We start from the raw sequence: 17,345 nt of genomic DNA on the forward strand, positions 1-17,345 counted from the left end.
TTGTAAAACCAGATTTACATCAATGTGGCATACCTTAAAATAAGCTACATCAACATGTGGCTTCCCTGGAAGTGCCCATTCTACTGCGTGGATAACTTTAAGATGACCCTGTGCAAACAAGATCAACTGAATTTTCCTGTCATGGTCATAAAAACCCAACAAAAGAATCACTGAAGGCAAACTAAAATAACACAGCTGCTAGATGAAAGATATGATGACAAAAGCCCCTTTCTTTATATCCTGTTACTGTCAACCTGGATTCTGCATCACTCTTCAAAGCCTAGCTTAAGTCTAGTCTCTTTCATGAAGGTTTCTCTGCTGATATCCCTACTGCACTTATGTAATTAATACTATTCCATCTTTCACTTCATTGTTCCCTCATTTAAATTTTGCGTGTGTCAGTTTTACTTTATTGCCCAGATTATAAAATGCTCAAGGGCAAAAATGTCTCGACCTTCTTTGAGACTACTCTAGGTAGCACAATACTGCTGTCACAGTACGGAGTGTGTAGTAGAAGCTTAATGAATGCTTGTTGAATTAGTGAAAAAGGATACTACTTAGATGTACACCACAAAATGGTCTTCTATCAAGTAAGTGACTTTCTACAGTCTGCATATGCATTAAAAATAGCCATGCACTAGGTTCAGAAAAACTTGGGAAGACTTATGAACCGATACAAAGTAAAGTAAGCAGAACCAGGAGAACAGTGTACACTGTAATAGCAATATTGTATACTGATCAACTGTGATTGCCTTAGCCATTCTCAGCAATACAGTGATCTAAGACAATTCCAAGGGACTCATGATGAAAAATGTTATCTACCTCCAGAGAAAGAACTGATAGAATCTGAATGCAGTTTCAAACATACTTTTGTAAACTTTAATTTTTGGTCTGTGTTTTCTTTTATAACATGACTAATATGGAAATAAGTTTTACATGGTTGCTAATGTATAACCTATATCAAATTGCCTTTTCCCTTGAGAAGGGAGGATGAGAGATAGGGAGGGAGAGAATTTAGAACTCAAGATTAAAAAAAAAAACCTAAATGTTAAAAATTGGTTTTATATGTAATTTAAAAATATAAAAACAAAACAAAAAAAAATCCTACACATGAAGAATCTGAATTTGAACAAATACTGGGCATTTCTAACAGGAAAATGAGACTACAGAGTACACAGTCCAAAAAGGAGCTTTCCAAATGGTATATGCAGGTCAGCTTCATTGCTTTAAAAAAAAAAAAGAAAGAAAGAAAAATCACATTTATCTGAAGAAGAAGGGTGCCACCTAGTGATTTAGCCACAGCCTCTCATGAACAGCAAGCATGTTTTCCATTTACTATTCAGGAACAACTGTGTACCAAGGTGGACTTTAGACAAGGAACTGAAGTATTCCGTCTAGTCAGCTATTGTCTCCTACCAGTTTTGCCTGACTCCCAGGAGGTTCTTTCAGTTTTGCATTATATTCAGAGTTAACAGTCTCTAAGTATCTTTGGTCTAAGTGAACCTAACTCCTTGTTAATCACAACACTATGCCTCTGTTAACAAAAAGGATGCACCCCAGGGACATACTTCATTGTCAGAAATTTCATGACCATAATGAGAAATAACATAGTAATGCATTTCAAGACCTTATCCCCCTCTTTCTGAGTTCCAGAAAGGCTCTCCTTTCCTCCCTTCCTTTTTGGCAATGGAGGCTACGATTGCTCAAGTCTTTGGGGCCTACATGGAGATAAACTTTCATTTCTCTTTTGATAGTTGCCTGTCATATGGCTGTTGTATCAGGCTGTCACTTGAATGGCGTCTTTCCCTCTAGAGAAAGACTAGGTCTTTCAAACTAGAGAGACAGTCAGGAAGACTTGAGTTCAAATCTAGCATTAGGCACTTACTAGCTGTATGATCCTAGGCAAGTCACTTAACCTGTTTGCCACAGTTTCCTCAGCTGCAGAAATGGCCATCACAGCATGTGATTACCTACCTACTGACAATTTAGGGTTGTTGTGAAGATCAAATATGATAATAATTGTAAATCACTTAGCATAGAATCTGGCACAAAGTAAGTATTTAATAAATGCGTTTTCTTTTCTTCCCCTTTCCCCTCCAGAAATGACATCTGTATTTAGGCAGGTCTGTCTGGCCTTTTGGTTCCACAATTATTCTGTATCTAAGAGCAACTTATTGTTTCCTCCTTCTTGGCTGCTTTTAAAACTGACAAAACAATGAGGAGGGGCAGCGAGGTGGCACAGTGGATAAAGCACGGGCCCTAGATTCAGGAAGACCTGAGTTCAAATCCAGCCTCAGACACTTGACACTCACTAGCTGTGTGACCCTGGGCAAGTCCCTTAACCCTCATTGCCCCACAAAAAAAAAACCCCAAAACAAAAAAACAATGAGACAAGAACTCTTCCATACCTACATTGATTTTTTTTTCTGGTGTGGGCCAATGAGGGTTAAGGGACTTGCCCAGGGTCACACAGCTAGTAAGTGTCAAGTGTCTGAGGCCGGATTTGAACTCAGGTCCACCTGAATCCAGAGCCTGTGCTTTATCCACTGTGCCACCTAGCTGCCCCTACATTGATTTTGTTAATGGGGGTTTTGTTCCCAGATTTGTTTATTGAGGAATCCCTGTACTATAAAATTCCTAGCCAAGTTAAGCGATTGAACTGCTCAAGGGACATACTAAAGAAATCAACCATATTTATGTGCAACAGTTTAAAATGTAATATCCCATGCTACTGTTCCTAATAATAATAAAAATAATAATAATAAAACCTGGGTATCTTCTGTTCCCACAGCATGAGTCTTCTTTCAGAAGGTTAAAAACATATTTTTCATAAATGAAACCCCTTTAATTAGAATCCTTAAAGCAGGTATCCTTAATGTTTTTTTGGTTTGAATTTGCTTTGGCAGCCTGGTGATGCCTCTAGACTGCTTCTCAGAATAATGTTTTAAAATAAATAAAATTAAACACCTGGGATTGCAAAGGAAAACAATTCTGTTGAAATACATATATCAACATTTTGTTTTCAAAATATCCAGATAAGAAGTCCTGCTTTAAAGGAATGTGAATTTCAACTTCATTCTCTGAATTTCATCTGATACTCAATTCAGAATAAAGATACTTCTTTTTGAGGGTAGAGAAATTAATCTGGCATTGGAAGAAAATAAGAAATGTAACTTCATTTACACAAAGGATATCAGGCAAAAATACGATGAACCACGTCACAGATATCCAAAAAATGGAGCTCAGCAAAATAATGGCTGGCAAATAATTGAGGTTCTTGTGTCCCACGAGGTACCTGGGGGAAAAAAAAGGAAAACCTTTTTCTAAAGAGCATGATTAACCAATCAACAAATATTTATTAAGTGCCCCCTTTATGCCAGACATCAACCCAGGTGGTACAAGGACAAAAATGTTTATGGAAAATTCGATGCAATATCAATATTTAGTTCTATTTCTGCCCCGAACCCCCAGTGTATTTTTTTTAATTCTTAAAGGAAATACTTTTTTGTCTATAACCTAAAACTTTTACATATTTTTACCAAGTCATCGAGAATTTTTTTGTTTTAGAGAATTGTAAATGTCATGGGGGAAATGAGTGGTAGTGGGAGGTCCTTAGGTATTCCTCTTTAAAGAATTACACCCTCTCGAACACAAATCCAATTAGAATAAAATAAACATAAGGTGTGTAATGATTGGAATGACGCCACCTACTGGAGACTTACTATAGGAAAGCTCCGCCATGAGGAGAATGCCTCAGAGGGCAAGGCCATGTGGCTTTTCCTTGGCGTCAGGAAGTGACGTTTGCTCATGGGTGCTGTCTATCAAGGCTACCAGCCAATCAACTTGAGGAGCCTCCTATTTCCTGGGAGGAGACAGGAAGGAGGAAAGAGGGCCTGCGTGGAGAACTCTGTCTCTTTTGGGTTCCTGACTTGATGGTGGTGGTGGCGGCAGAGGACTTCACAGGAAATTTGAGGAAAGATAGGAATGCCAGGCTGTTGGAATTCTGTTCTCAATCTTTCTCTTTCTATTTTTCAATAAACCCTTAAAAACCTAAACTCATTTTATCAGTGATTTTAGTCAGTTTCCCCCAAAACTGGGGGAACAGATTAGAATCCACATTTAGAATCTTAAATTACACAGGTGCTAGAGAAAGCTGACAAACAGAGAAGTCCTTTTCTCTCTTGGGGAGATGGTTCAGAGACATTCTCTGAGATACCTGTCTCTACTAGCTGTGTGACCCTGGGCGAGTCACTTAACCCTCATTGCCCCACAAAAACAAAACATTCTAGTAGAGATACCTATCTCCTCAAACAGCAGAAAAGCCATAGCTTTTATAGATGGTAGATGGGGGTGATCACCTGAGAGTGGAATGTCCCTTATTGAGGGCGGGTTTGGAGAAGTGGGGTGAAGGATGGTTGTTCTATCTCTGTCCCCTTGGTGCCACTTAGGCAGCAGCCACACCTAATGGGCTCCCTTACTTCTCAAAGTGTGTCTCTCCTTTAGTTTAGCTTCTCAAAGAGAGTTAGGTCTTTTAGTTTAGCTAGTCAGTTTAAATTTTAATAGTCCTAACCCTGTAACAGTAAAGCTAAAACACACAGAATGTTTTAGGTATAATCATGTATTTCTAAATTGCTGTCAAAGCACCTAATCAGTGTCTTGGCCTATTTCACTGACAAATCAGTAAATCACTGATTCTCGTTCACTGTTCCAAGTCCATTGACTTATTTAAGTCAATTCATCTTTTTGAACCTTAGGTTTTTTTATCTGGAAAATAAGGGAATTTGTCTTGATGATCTTCAGGGCCCTTTCCAATTCTATGATTGCTTGTATATTTAAATATCAAATTGATTTCAAATATTTTATGTACAATGTCAAAATTTTACAAACTTGTTCTAGTATTTAAGTTCCATAGTATATATACTATATAAAATAGTATATTTATATAAATATTTTCTAATATATAACAAATATTCTTTATTTAAATTTATCTTACTTTCCTGACCACACATGGAATACATCTTGAGCATTTCTGTGTTGTAGTCACCTCTGTAGGTAGATATGAACCTAGTATGTTCAAAATTTCCCAAGTGGCATGAAGATTCTCACTCATTTTTGTCAAGTGGATTAGTTACACACATGTTGAAAGAAAAACTTTTAAGTCTTAGGCTTTGGCTTTGTTAAAATAACAAAACAGCCATGCTTTGGCAAAGGGGAGGAAAAGGCAGAGAAAGGTGAATGCAACAGGATCATTTCCCCTAAATAACTGCCTAGAGAAACAATAGGCTTCAGGCTGGTCAATTTTGCCAGCCTAGCTTCCCCACCGACAATTATAGCACCAAGCTCAACCACCCCAACAACTCCCAGGATTTAATTATGTTGATTATTAACATTCACATTTTTAGGAAAAGGCACAAACCCAGACAAAGCAGTAGAGCCATAACTACTGATTCGGGGACCTGGGGCAAGCAACACACACACACCCACAACCCACACCCATGCACGCTTGAGGCAAGCAGCATGAAAAGTGCCCTCAAAGTGATCCCTTAAATTCAGTATACAATGGTACTCCTTTTCTTTCTTTCTCTTTTTTGGGGGGGGCTGGGGGGAGTACGAACATGGCCAGTGCAGGAATTTGTTTTTCCTTTCTCATTTTAAAAAATTTAGTATTTTATTTTCCCCAATTACATATAAAAACAACTTTTAACCTTCATTTACAAAACTGAGTTCCAAATTCTCTCCTTTCCTTCTTCCCCTGTCTCCACGTTGAGAAGGCAAGAAAGTCAATATAGGTTATGCATGTGTAGTTTGTTTTTCCTTTCTCAATGAAGGAAGGAGGGAAAGGGATCTGGGAAGGAGAAAAGGCAGATATGAAGGTAAAATAAAATTGGATTAAAAAATTTAAAACAATTATTCCTTAAGATAAGTTCAGTTGAAGGGGGGTGGGGCGGGGAAGGGAAGCCTTGAGGAAAATCATCAGGATACAAAGCCCCCAGGAAGGAAGAGACTCCAGGACACTATTGGGGAGGCAGACAGCAAAGTGAGGAGGGAAAGAGCTCACAGAAAGGGTAACCTCTGGGGGAGGAAGCACGTCATTCTTGCTAACTAAGCACAATTAGTTGTTTCTATCTGCCAAAGAAGTACAAGTGTTAGGGTCCTTTAAGAATCAGCACTTTGGAACAAAGATGTTCCTGCCCCATGCTAGTTCTGCTGGTCTGTATCCAAATTAAGCAATGAATGCACAGCCATTGTGAAAGCAACACAGGAAAATGTACACACCTTGGAAATAAAGATGTAACAAAAAACACTGCAACAAGAAGACTTCCTTTTAAAAGCCAAGAATCTGAATTGAGGTCCATTATGTATCCTATTGCCCACATCGTAATCGTGGAAAGCGCCAACAGCAGGAAAAGCTATTAAAATACGCATAATTAACATACTATAGGTAAAACACGTTCCAATTATTATACTCCTTATAGGATCCGTGTCAATAACAATTACTCTAACAACAGCAGTGACACAGGAAACTTCCTGTAGATTGATTGCTAAGTCATAAACTTAGAGAAACATACCTGAAAAATTCCTATAAATTATGGTGAAACCACTATAACTTTATGTTAAAATCCTGTTGTTTAGATGTTAACTACTAAAACTTTATGGTTAAAATCCTGTGTTTAGATGTTGCTTAAAATTTATTTTTTCCATGACTAATAAGGTAATGTTTTACATAATTATATATGTATAACCCATATCTTACTGCTTACCACCTCAGGGAGGGGGGAGGAGGGAAGGACAGATAAAAACGGAACTCAAAACTATAAATAAAAATGTTTATTACTTAAATAAATAAATGAGTTTTTTAAGAAGTATTTTTACTTTAAGAATTATTAGCTGTTTTAGAAAATCACTTCAAGCATAAGTTGGTTTTGTGTGACTATAAAATCTTTCAAACAATTGTCTATAATAGAAAGAAAATACAAGTGTGGGTTGCTAACAGGAACACAATTAACTCCAGGCAGAGCTAAGGAAGTCAAAAGTTAAGATGGAAGAAAGCAGTTTCACAATTCTTCCCAAATACATAACTAAGTAATAAAACCTTTATTTGCAGGGGGCAAAATAGTCTCAGGGTCTGTCATGTTATTTGCTATGCTAGATTTCATTTAAGGGTTTCTCACAGAAATCTACCATGCAACTCCCTCTCTGCTTCTGCAGACACAAAGAGGAAAAAATGATAAGGACAAGGGGTGTGGAGCCTGGGAATTACTAAAGCCCTGGTTATTAAAGACAGCAGTGGTAGAAAGAATTCAAATCCAATCCAGGAAGCATTTATTGCATATTTGTGCAAGACAATGAGGCAGCATGATGCAGTGAGCTGCGAGCTAGGAAGACATGGGCTCAGCCCCGGCTCTGAAAGATTATGAGCAGATCACTCAATTTCACAATGCCTTGGGAAACTTTCGAAGGTAGAAGTTACAGAAAAGCTGCTGTCTACATCACTGAAAGAAGTTTATATGAGGGGAGTTCCTTACTTTTGTGAAATCACAGGTCCAGAAAAACAAGAAAGATATAAGATATTAAGTTTGGTCCTGGAGACACAAAAACAAAATGGAAAATTGCTCCTGCCAACAAGGAACTTCATTCTTCCAGGGGTAAACAACTTGTAAACCAAAAAGCACATACATCATACATGATCATTTGAAGAAAAGAAAAAAAAACACAACAAAGAAATAAAAAGAGTTTTTCATAGAGATGACATATGAGCAGAGCCTAGAAGAAAGTTAGGGGTTCTAAGAGGTTGAATTGAGGAGGGAATGAACTCTAGGCAGAGGGTCTGCCCACACAAAGGCACTGTGATGGGAGATGAAGAACGAGTAAGTCAATTTGGGTGTATCTGTAGTCCTAACTTCGAAAAGCAACAAGACTTCTGATGTTAAAGTAGTCTGAAATCCTAGTGGCACCTATCTTCCCCTGACAGAACTTAAGATTATTAAATAAAGAGGGTGAGTTACAATGGGACTTTTTTTTTTTAATCCAAGGCTTGTTTATAAAATTATAGCTGGAATAATTTCCCAACAGTTAAGGATTAGTAAGAAATCTGATTGTACTTAAGCATGGTTTTCTTTGAAACTTGTTCTGCAGAACAAACATCTTTCAAAATACTTAGCAATATAGTTATGTTCAGATGTTTTAATACAAAACTGATTTTTAAAGGATTGTCTAGAAAAGAATGGTAACTTTTCTCCATTAGCTACATCTATATCTAAGTCTGATTGTTCAGACCATGCAATGCTACCATTTGTTCATCTGCCAGCAATATTTTCTAATTGAAGGCAAAAGAGGGGTAATGACTTCAAGTAATGAACTTGTAAACCTAAATATAAAATGAACCTAATAATTCATGTAGGCATGTTTTCCATATGCACACTGAGGAGGAAGACAAGCATATACATATGCATAAATATACATACACATTCACACACATATATGTGAGTGGGTATATAGAAAAACATATAACACACACATAATTATAAATAGAGATAAGCTGCTGTCTACATCACTAAAACATAAAATTAGATGGGAAAATCACTCTAGTTCAGATTCTCTAAGAAATTAAGCTCAGTCCAAGAAAATGTTCTAATAAAAATTCAACCGATCAGCCCAATGGCCTGATGATCCTAGGGTTCTGCTCAGTGTTTCTTGAGCACCAGACCCACTGAATTCAGCTGGGGGCCAGGGAGATGCCTCTTCCGTGGATTCTGTGGCAGTGTCTGGAGCAGGGATGAGCCATAGCTGGGCATCACCTCTCCTTTGAGAATTCATCTTGTACCCTGATCCATAAGCAGATGGAACCTCTGTAACTCCCAAAAGGAGAAAGCCACTTTGTCTCACCTTGGCCAACAGCCAAGTGAGGGCCAGCAGTTGGGGAATCTCAGCCACACCGATTCTCTCTTTAAAGTACTTTCCAAGTCTAAGTTCTTTGTTTGGCCCAAATCTGCGATTTCAGTGTTCTAAAGGACACCCCAAGAGGAAACTCCCGCTTTTAAAGTAGGTCAACACCTGCTCTACGCCTTAAAGGTGTAGAGCACTACCTGACACGTGAAGTAACTGCATCAGAGCCTGTAGCAGGTATATGTCAGAGACAGAACTTAAACTTTAGACCTCCAGACTTCGAGGCCAGCTCCACTCACTTCAACATGATTCTTCTCTTTCAACTATAATACATGTTACAATAAAAAACAAGAGAGCTCTGGTTGAAAAGGAAGGTTCTTTTCAGGTCCTTTAAAGTCCATAATTGGTATAGTCTGAACATGGGAATAACAGTCAAATCTAAGCTTCTAAATTCTAATTCTAAATCTACCATTCACCCAGGAAAGGCCTAAGACAATCCGTATCACTTCTTCCTTTGTCTCAGTTTACCTAAATCTAACACAACCATAATATTCTTAGTGGCCTAATGAAGAATGCTATGTTTGCCAATTATGAACCACTTAGAAAATGTAAAGTGCCAATTATTATTATTATCTGTATACTAGATGGCTACATTAGAAGATGAAATCTCTCCTTTGAAAATATTAGCTTAAGAGAGACATCTGGATAGTCTGCTTTACCTTTTCTAAACAGAAAGCATAATTTGAATTTGCTCTAATTTAGAGCTTGTCAACCATTCAGGATAATGGGAAATGGTTGGTTCTTGTCCATCATTCTCAAAGAGGACCAAAATGACATCACTATGCTAGAGTCAAGTTACAGTGTGTCCAACTGTGGATGATCAGCTCGGAATGCTCTACCACAGGTCAGGCACGAATAATCCATGTGAATATTTGGGTTGGATTCTTTAAATCTGCACATCTCACATTTCTTTTGAGCTATTTTAATTCTACTTTGCTCATAAGGAACAGCAGCTTCTCTGATGAGGGCATGCCATGCTGGGTAGTCCTGTGCCAGTGTCTCCCATGTCATGCAACCAATTCCAAAGTTCTTAAGGCAGACCTTGAGAGTGTCCTTATATTGCTTTTTCTGACTACCGTGTAAGTGATTGTCTTCTGTGAGTTCTCCATAAAATAGTCTTTTAGGCAAGTGTTGGCATTTGAACAACGTGGTCAGCCCATTAGAGTGGTACTCTCTGCAGGAGAGTTTGAATGCTTAGCAGAATGGGAAAGTGTAGATCTTAAATCAATGAGTCAAATCTTGGCTTTTTCGGGGCTCAGAAGTTCATTTAAAAATTTACAAGAACACAAAAACCAGAAGATTTGCCAGATAATCTTTGAGTTTTTTATGTCAATTGCTAGTTCTAAGTAATTTTCCCAAGGAAAACTATAAACACCTCATAATTACCAAGAAAAATATGACCTGACACTCTTTCTCCTTGGATTTTTTCCTTAATAACCTTAAACTTCAATTACTCTATTCAACAAATGGACTCCGAAATACCTCACATTTCTGTAGCCACCTGCAGAGTCTTAAGTTTTTGTTTGCTCTTATTTTAGCTTCTACTGTTAGCATGTGGACAATCAGCCGATGTCTGTTTTTCTGAGCTAAATCAAGTGGTGTTTCTCCCTGAAAGAAAACAGAAAACCTAGTTATATTTTTAAACATCATACATACTGTGCATTTCTATGAATCATCACAATCATAAACTCTTTTTTTTTAAAAGGAGGAACCATGTAACATTTGTTCATCCTTCTTATTTATTCTGTGATAAATGAAGACAAAAGTCTGTCTTGTTATACATCCCTGCTGACTATCATTTTTCTAGACAAAGACAATTAATGGGGAACAAAAATTTACTCATACCTTGATATTTCTGATATCCAGACTTGAACCGGCTTGTAAAAGTTTGTCAACGGCACTAACATTTCCTGCTGCAATTGCCCAGTGGAGTGGAGTGTTTTGGTGAACTTTATCTACTACATTGATAGAAGGATTAAACTTTAAAAGAAATCCAGTGGGTTCTGGTCTGCATAGGAAAAAAAGGTAAGTACCATAATGTATTTAGCAGAAGACAACTTATACTGGGGAATTAACATCTCTTCCACTAATGCAGAGGAAAGTATTTATCAGGCACCTACAACATCCTGCACTAGGTAGTGTGTAATATATATTCCAATGTTATCTATATATAAATACATACATATACAAAGGAGATGATATTTTATCTGTATAGGGAATTCTCTCTACCAACCTAGATCTATTCATAGAGAAAGTCCTAGGAAGCTGCCTGAGAAACAGATATTAAGTGACTTGCTCAGAGTCATAGTGTCAGAAGTCAAATCTGAACCCAGGTCTTCATAACTTTAAACCTAGTCTTCATCATCAATACAGCTAACATAGCACCTACTGTGTGCTTGGACACTGTGCTAAGCCCTTTACTATTACCATCTCATTATATCCTTACAACAACCCTGAGAGGTAGACACTATTATTAACCCTGTTTTACAGTTGAGCAAACTGAGGCAGACAGAAGTTAAGTCATTTGTCCAGAGTCGCTTGGCTGGTAAAGGTCTGAGGCTATATTTCGATTCAGGTCTTCCTGATTCCACTCTAGGCCCAGCACTCTGCACATGGCTTCATCTAGCTATCTCCTATATAAGTTATGCCATATTTCTTTTACATATATTAATATTTATAGGTACTTTATTTTATTTTAAAATATATTAATCATTGAATAAATTAATTGTTGAGTAAATTAATTAATTAATCAATTCATGAATGGGACACAGTCTCTATCTTCAAGGAGTTTGCTATTTAGCTGGGGAAATGAGAAAAGATAGGGAAAAATGGGAGAAAAGACACACCAAATAAGAGTGAACAATACAAGAAAGAATAAAATGGACCAGTTGTGCATGAATTCACCTCATGAAATTTGTAAAATATTTATTAAATACTTATTATGGGCAAGGAAGTTTTCTAGAGATTGTGGGAAAGCAGAGTTGGAAAGGATATTACTCCAGATTTCATCTTTGTAGAAGGTCACTTGGCAGAGCTTAATCACTATTATAACTCTGAAGGGCATATAACATATCCCCATTACTTTGCCAGAATTTGTATTCTGCCCTAAATGTTTTTAAAAAATTATTTTTGTGGCAAAGAGAGTAAAATTCCTATGGCTTCCCTCACAGCTGATAATAATAGGTCACATTTAACCTACTTTAAATAGAATGGGCAAATGAAGAGCTCTTCATTTGAAGTTCTTAATCTTAATCTATATTAAAGTGATGGGCCAGAATTCAATGAAATAAGCACAAAACTGTAGAGAATCTTATAAATCATCTCATTCAATGCCCTCACTTTATAGATTAAAAAGCCACTTATTTTTATACAATTATCATTCATTTGTTTCTTTCTACTATGGGTGTCTCCGAGAGTTTAATATTGAAATAGCAGTCTTTTCTAGTTTTTAGGTAAATGATGCCATTTCAAATTTATTACTACACTTCTTGGAAACTGATAAAGAAAAGAGAAGACAAAAGCAACAAATGTTTGGTATTTAAAATCAATGGCACTGCCTCCCTACTTTATTTATAAAGCTTAGAGACTGTGGTTGTGGAGCACTATATACAATGCTGTACTTGGCTCACATATGTACAATTTTTCATTTACATCCTTTTTCCAAAGAGATGTCTCTCTGAAAGGAGGGAAATAATTTTTTGGGAAATGGAAGTGATGTAGAAAAATCAATAAAAATGTGAAAAGTAAAATACAGTGGATGGCATTAACATGATGACCAAATCTTGGCCCTAGATAATAGATGATGAAATATTTCCCCCTTCTTGGTATCCAGGTGAGGCGCTCTGGGTATGGAATAAGGTTGTCAGACCACGAACTTTAGTTTTGCTTAACTGATTTTCCTTGATACAAGGGAGAGTTCAAATATGGGGTGACAGAGTATCAATATTATGGTGGCATTAAAAAAGGCATCAATAAAAATTTTTAAAATAAAGTGAGTAGCATTACAAGAGAAGTTGGGCTTCTCCTGTCTCTCATCTGGTTTCTAGAATATCACTCACAGCTGACAGTTGATTCATAAAAGAACAGTCTGGTGGAAAACACTAAGTAAGAAATAGAGTTTTTGCATAGAGAAAACACCAGCAATCATATGATTATTAATCCTGCATATTTGTCATGACAAATGTAGAAATCTAAGCTTTAAGTGGCTCATGGTACTGTATATAAGAAAGTGTTTTTTCCAAATCAATTACACTTGATATTAATGCGGTATCCACAAAATATTCAGAAGGGCCTCAAAGAAAATATTTATAGGGCTTACACCTTTCTTTTGCAGAGCTGCATTTTATCATTTAGATTTCAGGCTGCAGCCATTAAAAAACACAAACAAAACACCCCCACGTCTCTAAATTAAGAAACACAAGTCAAGTTAATGAGCCTGCATCACTGAATATATAACCTATTTGAATGTTTTAATCATCATCAAATGAGGCTTTTCATCATAACAAGTCAATGTTTTTAGAAAACATTTCAGTGGCATTCCAAAATTCAACTACATCAAAAAGCCTAGTCATAGTTCTTCTCCTGTCATCCTTTCATTAAGAGGACATCTTCAAATTTTAAAGCTACACAGACCTAATTAAATACACACAAGAATCTGCACAAGAATCGAGAATTAGACTGAGCACTAACTCAATAAAGCTCATTACTTACCCAAGTACTTTGTGAGCCGACAGCATGAGTGGTGTTTGCCCATTTAAGTCTGTTGTGTCTATACTCTATTTCAAAAAGAAAAGAGCTGTTCAATATCACTTTTCAAATATACTTCAATGTTTCAAGGTTGCATGGGTCCCCTCAATCATGAATACAGAGCCTACTTCCCTTAAGCCTTAGCAAACATTCTCTGTAAATTGCTTGAGGCATCAATCACCCAGTGGCCAACTTCATACCCAAGCCATCTCTCTGCTAAACTCCAAGCTGACTGTACCAGAAACCAAGTCCTGGCGGACTTAACCCTTTAATGCCTGGAACTCCCCTCTGGGGCTCCAGTGTCTTGACTGGTGGTTGCCTTGATTACCTACTACTACATCTAGGCTTGGGTTACAGCTGCACTTCCCTTATGGCTCTAATCACTTGCCTTGTAATTTCTCAAACCAAAGTATCCCAACCTGGCTAGCACTTCCTTATGTGTGTTATCATACTCCATTAGAATATATGCTTCTTGAGTACAGGGATCGTCTTTGCTTTTGTATTTGTATCTGCAGCACTTAGCACAGTGGCTGGCAAATAATGAACACTTTTTCATTCTTTGATTCATTGATTCTTTCATTCATTTATTCCTTCATTCACCTCCGATAGGTTAGAGAGTCATCCTTGGGATCCCTGGGAAATCCCAAGTCCAGAACTGGAGTAAAACATGAAGCCTTTAAAGCCTGATAAACTGGCAGAGCCTGCACTCTGTTGGTCTAGTTTTCAAGAACCCACAATCCCTTTTATGGCATGATGAGGCATCAGAGGATGCTTTAGTGGAGAAACTTTTCAAATATGAGATTCTAATATTTAGTTAGAATTCCCTTTCTTTTGTCAATATAAATACTTTGCATCATACTATCCAGCTACGTGGTTGTGAAGATAGTTCAAATTAGCATTTCAATTAATCTTCTGCTTCATATTCCATAGGTTGGGGATGTCTTTTATACTAATATTTAAAAAGGAAATCACGTATGGATTCAATCCTTCATGAAAATGAGATAGGAAGAAAGCTAGAAAAGAGGAAGATGACAGCTTTCTTTTCAATCAGCAAGTTCTGTTTATAATAGATAAGAACCAGAAATAGCAATCATCAAAACTCTTTCCATACTCTGGATGATTGTTTTTTGAATGGTAGTTTCATCAGTAATGTACTCAAATCTACTAAAAGGTTCCCTCTGAGATCTTCAGACAGAAGCTAAAGAACCGCTTATGGAGGGTGTTAGAAAGGAAGTACCTGTTCAGGAAGGGAATTTTGCAAATAAACTTCAATACTTCAAAGATGCATGATGGCCTCTGAGGGCTCCTTCCAAATCTGAGGCTCTGTGATTCTGAGATATGCTGTATACAATCATGTACAACAGAGTCAGTAAATATTGCCTTAAATTAATAAAGGCTATATGTGCTTTGAAGTCCTGTGATATACAGCGTGTCTCAAAAATCTTGAGATTCAATAGCTTATAACTGCACTAAGCCTTCTGAGATACCTTATATGAAGACAACCAAAGGGAAGGATATGGAAGAATTTATTACTCCTACTCTTTCTAATTCATGACTCAAGAGGTTATAATTATTCTACTTCAATTAGCTCAGACTGATGGAAAGTGCTTGTTTAAACCAACTGCAATCATTTTGATAGGATTTGTGCAAATAGTCTTCAGTCTAAGTCTACTGGTATGTAAACTATTTTCCTACCAGAAAGCATATCTTGGGCAGATAGAGTTGACAATGAAACCCTCACTTCCAGTATCCTATAATTTAAACTATCATATTGAGTTACAAATGGATGCTTCATTGGGCAAGTCATTTTTTACAGAATTATTTTTGAATACATGTGAAAAATGTGAATTCAAATTGGCCTTTTATCTACTACTCAGGTGATGGGTTAATTCATGGGCTGTACTAACATGTTTTACATGTCACTAAAAGAAAAACCCAGGCTTTGAAGATATGTTTTAAAGATACAATAAAAATTGTTGGGTTGACATGGAAAACTATCATAGGCTTACATGTAGCTAAATGCTGCAGAGCCAAATGATCTTTACTTTATGCCTGAAAAGAGTAAATAGAAATATGGTGCTCAATACCTATGCTAAGTCTAGATATTTTAAGGTTCAACAAAAACTTCTATTCTTCAATGGATTCTTTGCTTCATCAAAGCAGGTACTTGTTCTGTCACTCAGATCACAATTCATCAATGCTATATTAACCTGAAAGATTCTTATTCATGATTCCTGGCAAATCCTCTCTGAAGAGTAGTGTGTGTGTGTGTGTGTGTGTGTGTGTGTGTGTGTGTGTGTGAGTGAACATTTCACGGACACTTCTGAGGCACACAGACTGTCCATTAGCTATCCCTTACTCCTTACACAATAATCTACAATCTCACTTCCTTCTCTATTTACATATGTTCTTGATCTCTTGTACACTACTTCTCACATCTAAGTAATCATTGGTAATATAAAACAGACTTCTTACATGCATTATGCATCTTTTCCATTGCCCTGTGGGTCACCCACAATTCTGTTTCTTCTGAGTTTGGTACTCTACGATACACAGCCATAGGGTATCAATGAGAAAATACTGTGCCATAAAAAGAAGGGCTTTTGCAGGATGTAGTTTTGGAAAGGCTGTAAAACTTCTCAAACTTGATTTAGCCTGATCTCTTATTTACTTGTGGAACCAGCTCATTTTTCATCAGAAGAACTACTCTAAGATTTTATACCTAGCTATCTAATAGTAATCATGATGGATTAACAAAATGGGCTGCCCTTAAACTGCATGTGACCATCTGTTCATTATGTCTTTTTCATACCCTTTAGTTTTCCAGTAAGGATGACCAGGCCAGTATCTTTAGAGTGACAGTGGAGCTCATTAAGATGGCCCTGAGGGCTTGATGCAGTCAGAATACTGTGTTCTGCACATAAGAACACTTAGAAAACAGCTTTGGAAGGAAATCTTTGTTCTAGTCATACCATCTTGGTGAGCAAATCTCTCCTTTGTATACTTTGCTTGATGATGATACTCAGCAGATAACAGAACAAAAGTGATCATTGAGATTGTATCTGTTATAAAGACTTGTTTAAGGAAAGCCTTTCAGGTGGCATTGTGTTCTACCAAGTCAAAAGCTTTGTTTTTGGTTTTCAGCAAACAAGTTAGCACAGCAGGATCTGATTATATCTTCTATACCTCCCAGGCAGTAATGTGGCTATAAAGGTGGAAGCTGCAGTAGAAATTATCTGTAAAATCTGCTTGTTGCCCTGTCATGTGTTCATCATGTATAAACTTGATGCATAAGCTGACCGTTCTCATAAGGGTGTTATAAAGATGAGAAAGGGTGAAGTTGCAGATGTCTTATTGGTAATAATTCTTAATTTTGGTAATAATCCTCAGTGGATCCATGTCCTCATCAATTCCTGAGCTCCTTTCAATGATGCAGATTGCAACCCATCCATGCCTTCCACATCCTCTATGACTCTCATCCAAGTCCTTCATTGGTTCACTACAGGGGTTATCACCCTATGTGCCAGAGACCTTTCTCACTTTCTCTTGACATGTGAGGGTACCAGGGGAGCACTGTGACTGTTCACCTGTCATCCTTTGTTCTTGTCACATGACTAGCCCATCTTCTCTTTTTATTACACAATTCCTTGATG

General features: G+C 37.2%; 1 protein-coding gene across 2 annotated transcripts in view; it reads right to left on the reverse strand.

The window, feature by feature from the left end:
* ZDHHC13 (zinc finger DHHC-type palmitoyltransferase 13) overlaps positions 1–17,345 on the reverse strand; it is a 59,130-nt gene that overhangs the window by 16,442 nt on the left and 25,343 nt on the right. For both annotated transcript variants that reach the window (XM_043973410.1, XM_043973412.1), the window contains exons 6-10: positions 13,657–13,721; positions 10,792–10,954; positions 10,429–10,554; positions 6,277–6,410; positions 3,195–3,295 (exon numbers count right to left, since the gene is read on the reverse strand). In XM_043973410.1, coding sequence (XP_043829345.1) covers positions 3,195–3,295; positions 6,277–6,410; positions 10,429–10,554; positions 10,792–10,954; positions 13,657–13,721 — 589 coding nt within the window. The remainder of the gene's footprint in view (positions 1–3,194; positions 3,296–6,276; positions 6,411–10,428; positions 10,555–10,791; positions 10,955–13,656; positions 13,722–17,345) is intronic.

This window comes from Dromiciops gliroides, chromosome 6 (assembly GCF_019393635.1).
Source record: "Dromiciops gliroides isolate mDroGli1 chromosome 6, mDroGli1.pri, whole genome shotgun sequence".
NCBI lineage: Eukaryota > Metazoa > Chordata > Mammalia > Microbiotheria > Microbiotheriidae > Dromiciops > Dromiciops gliroides.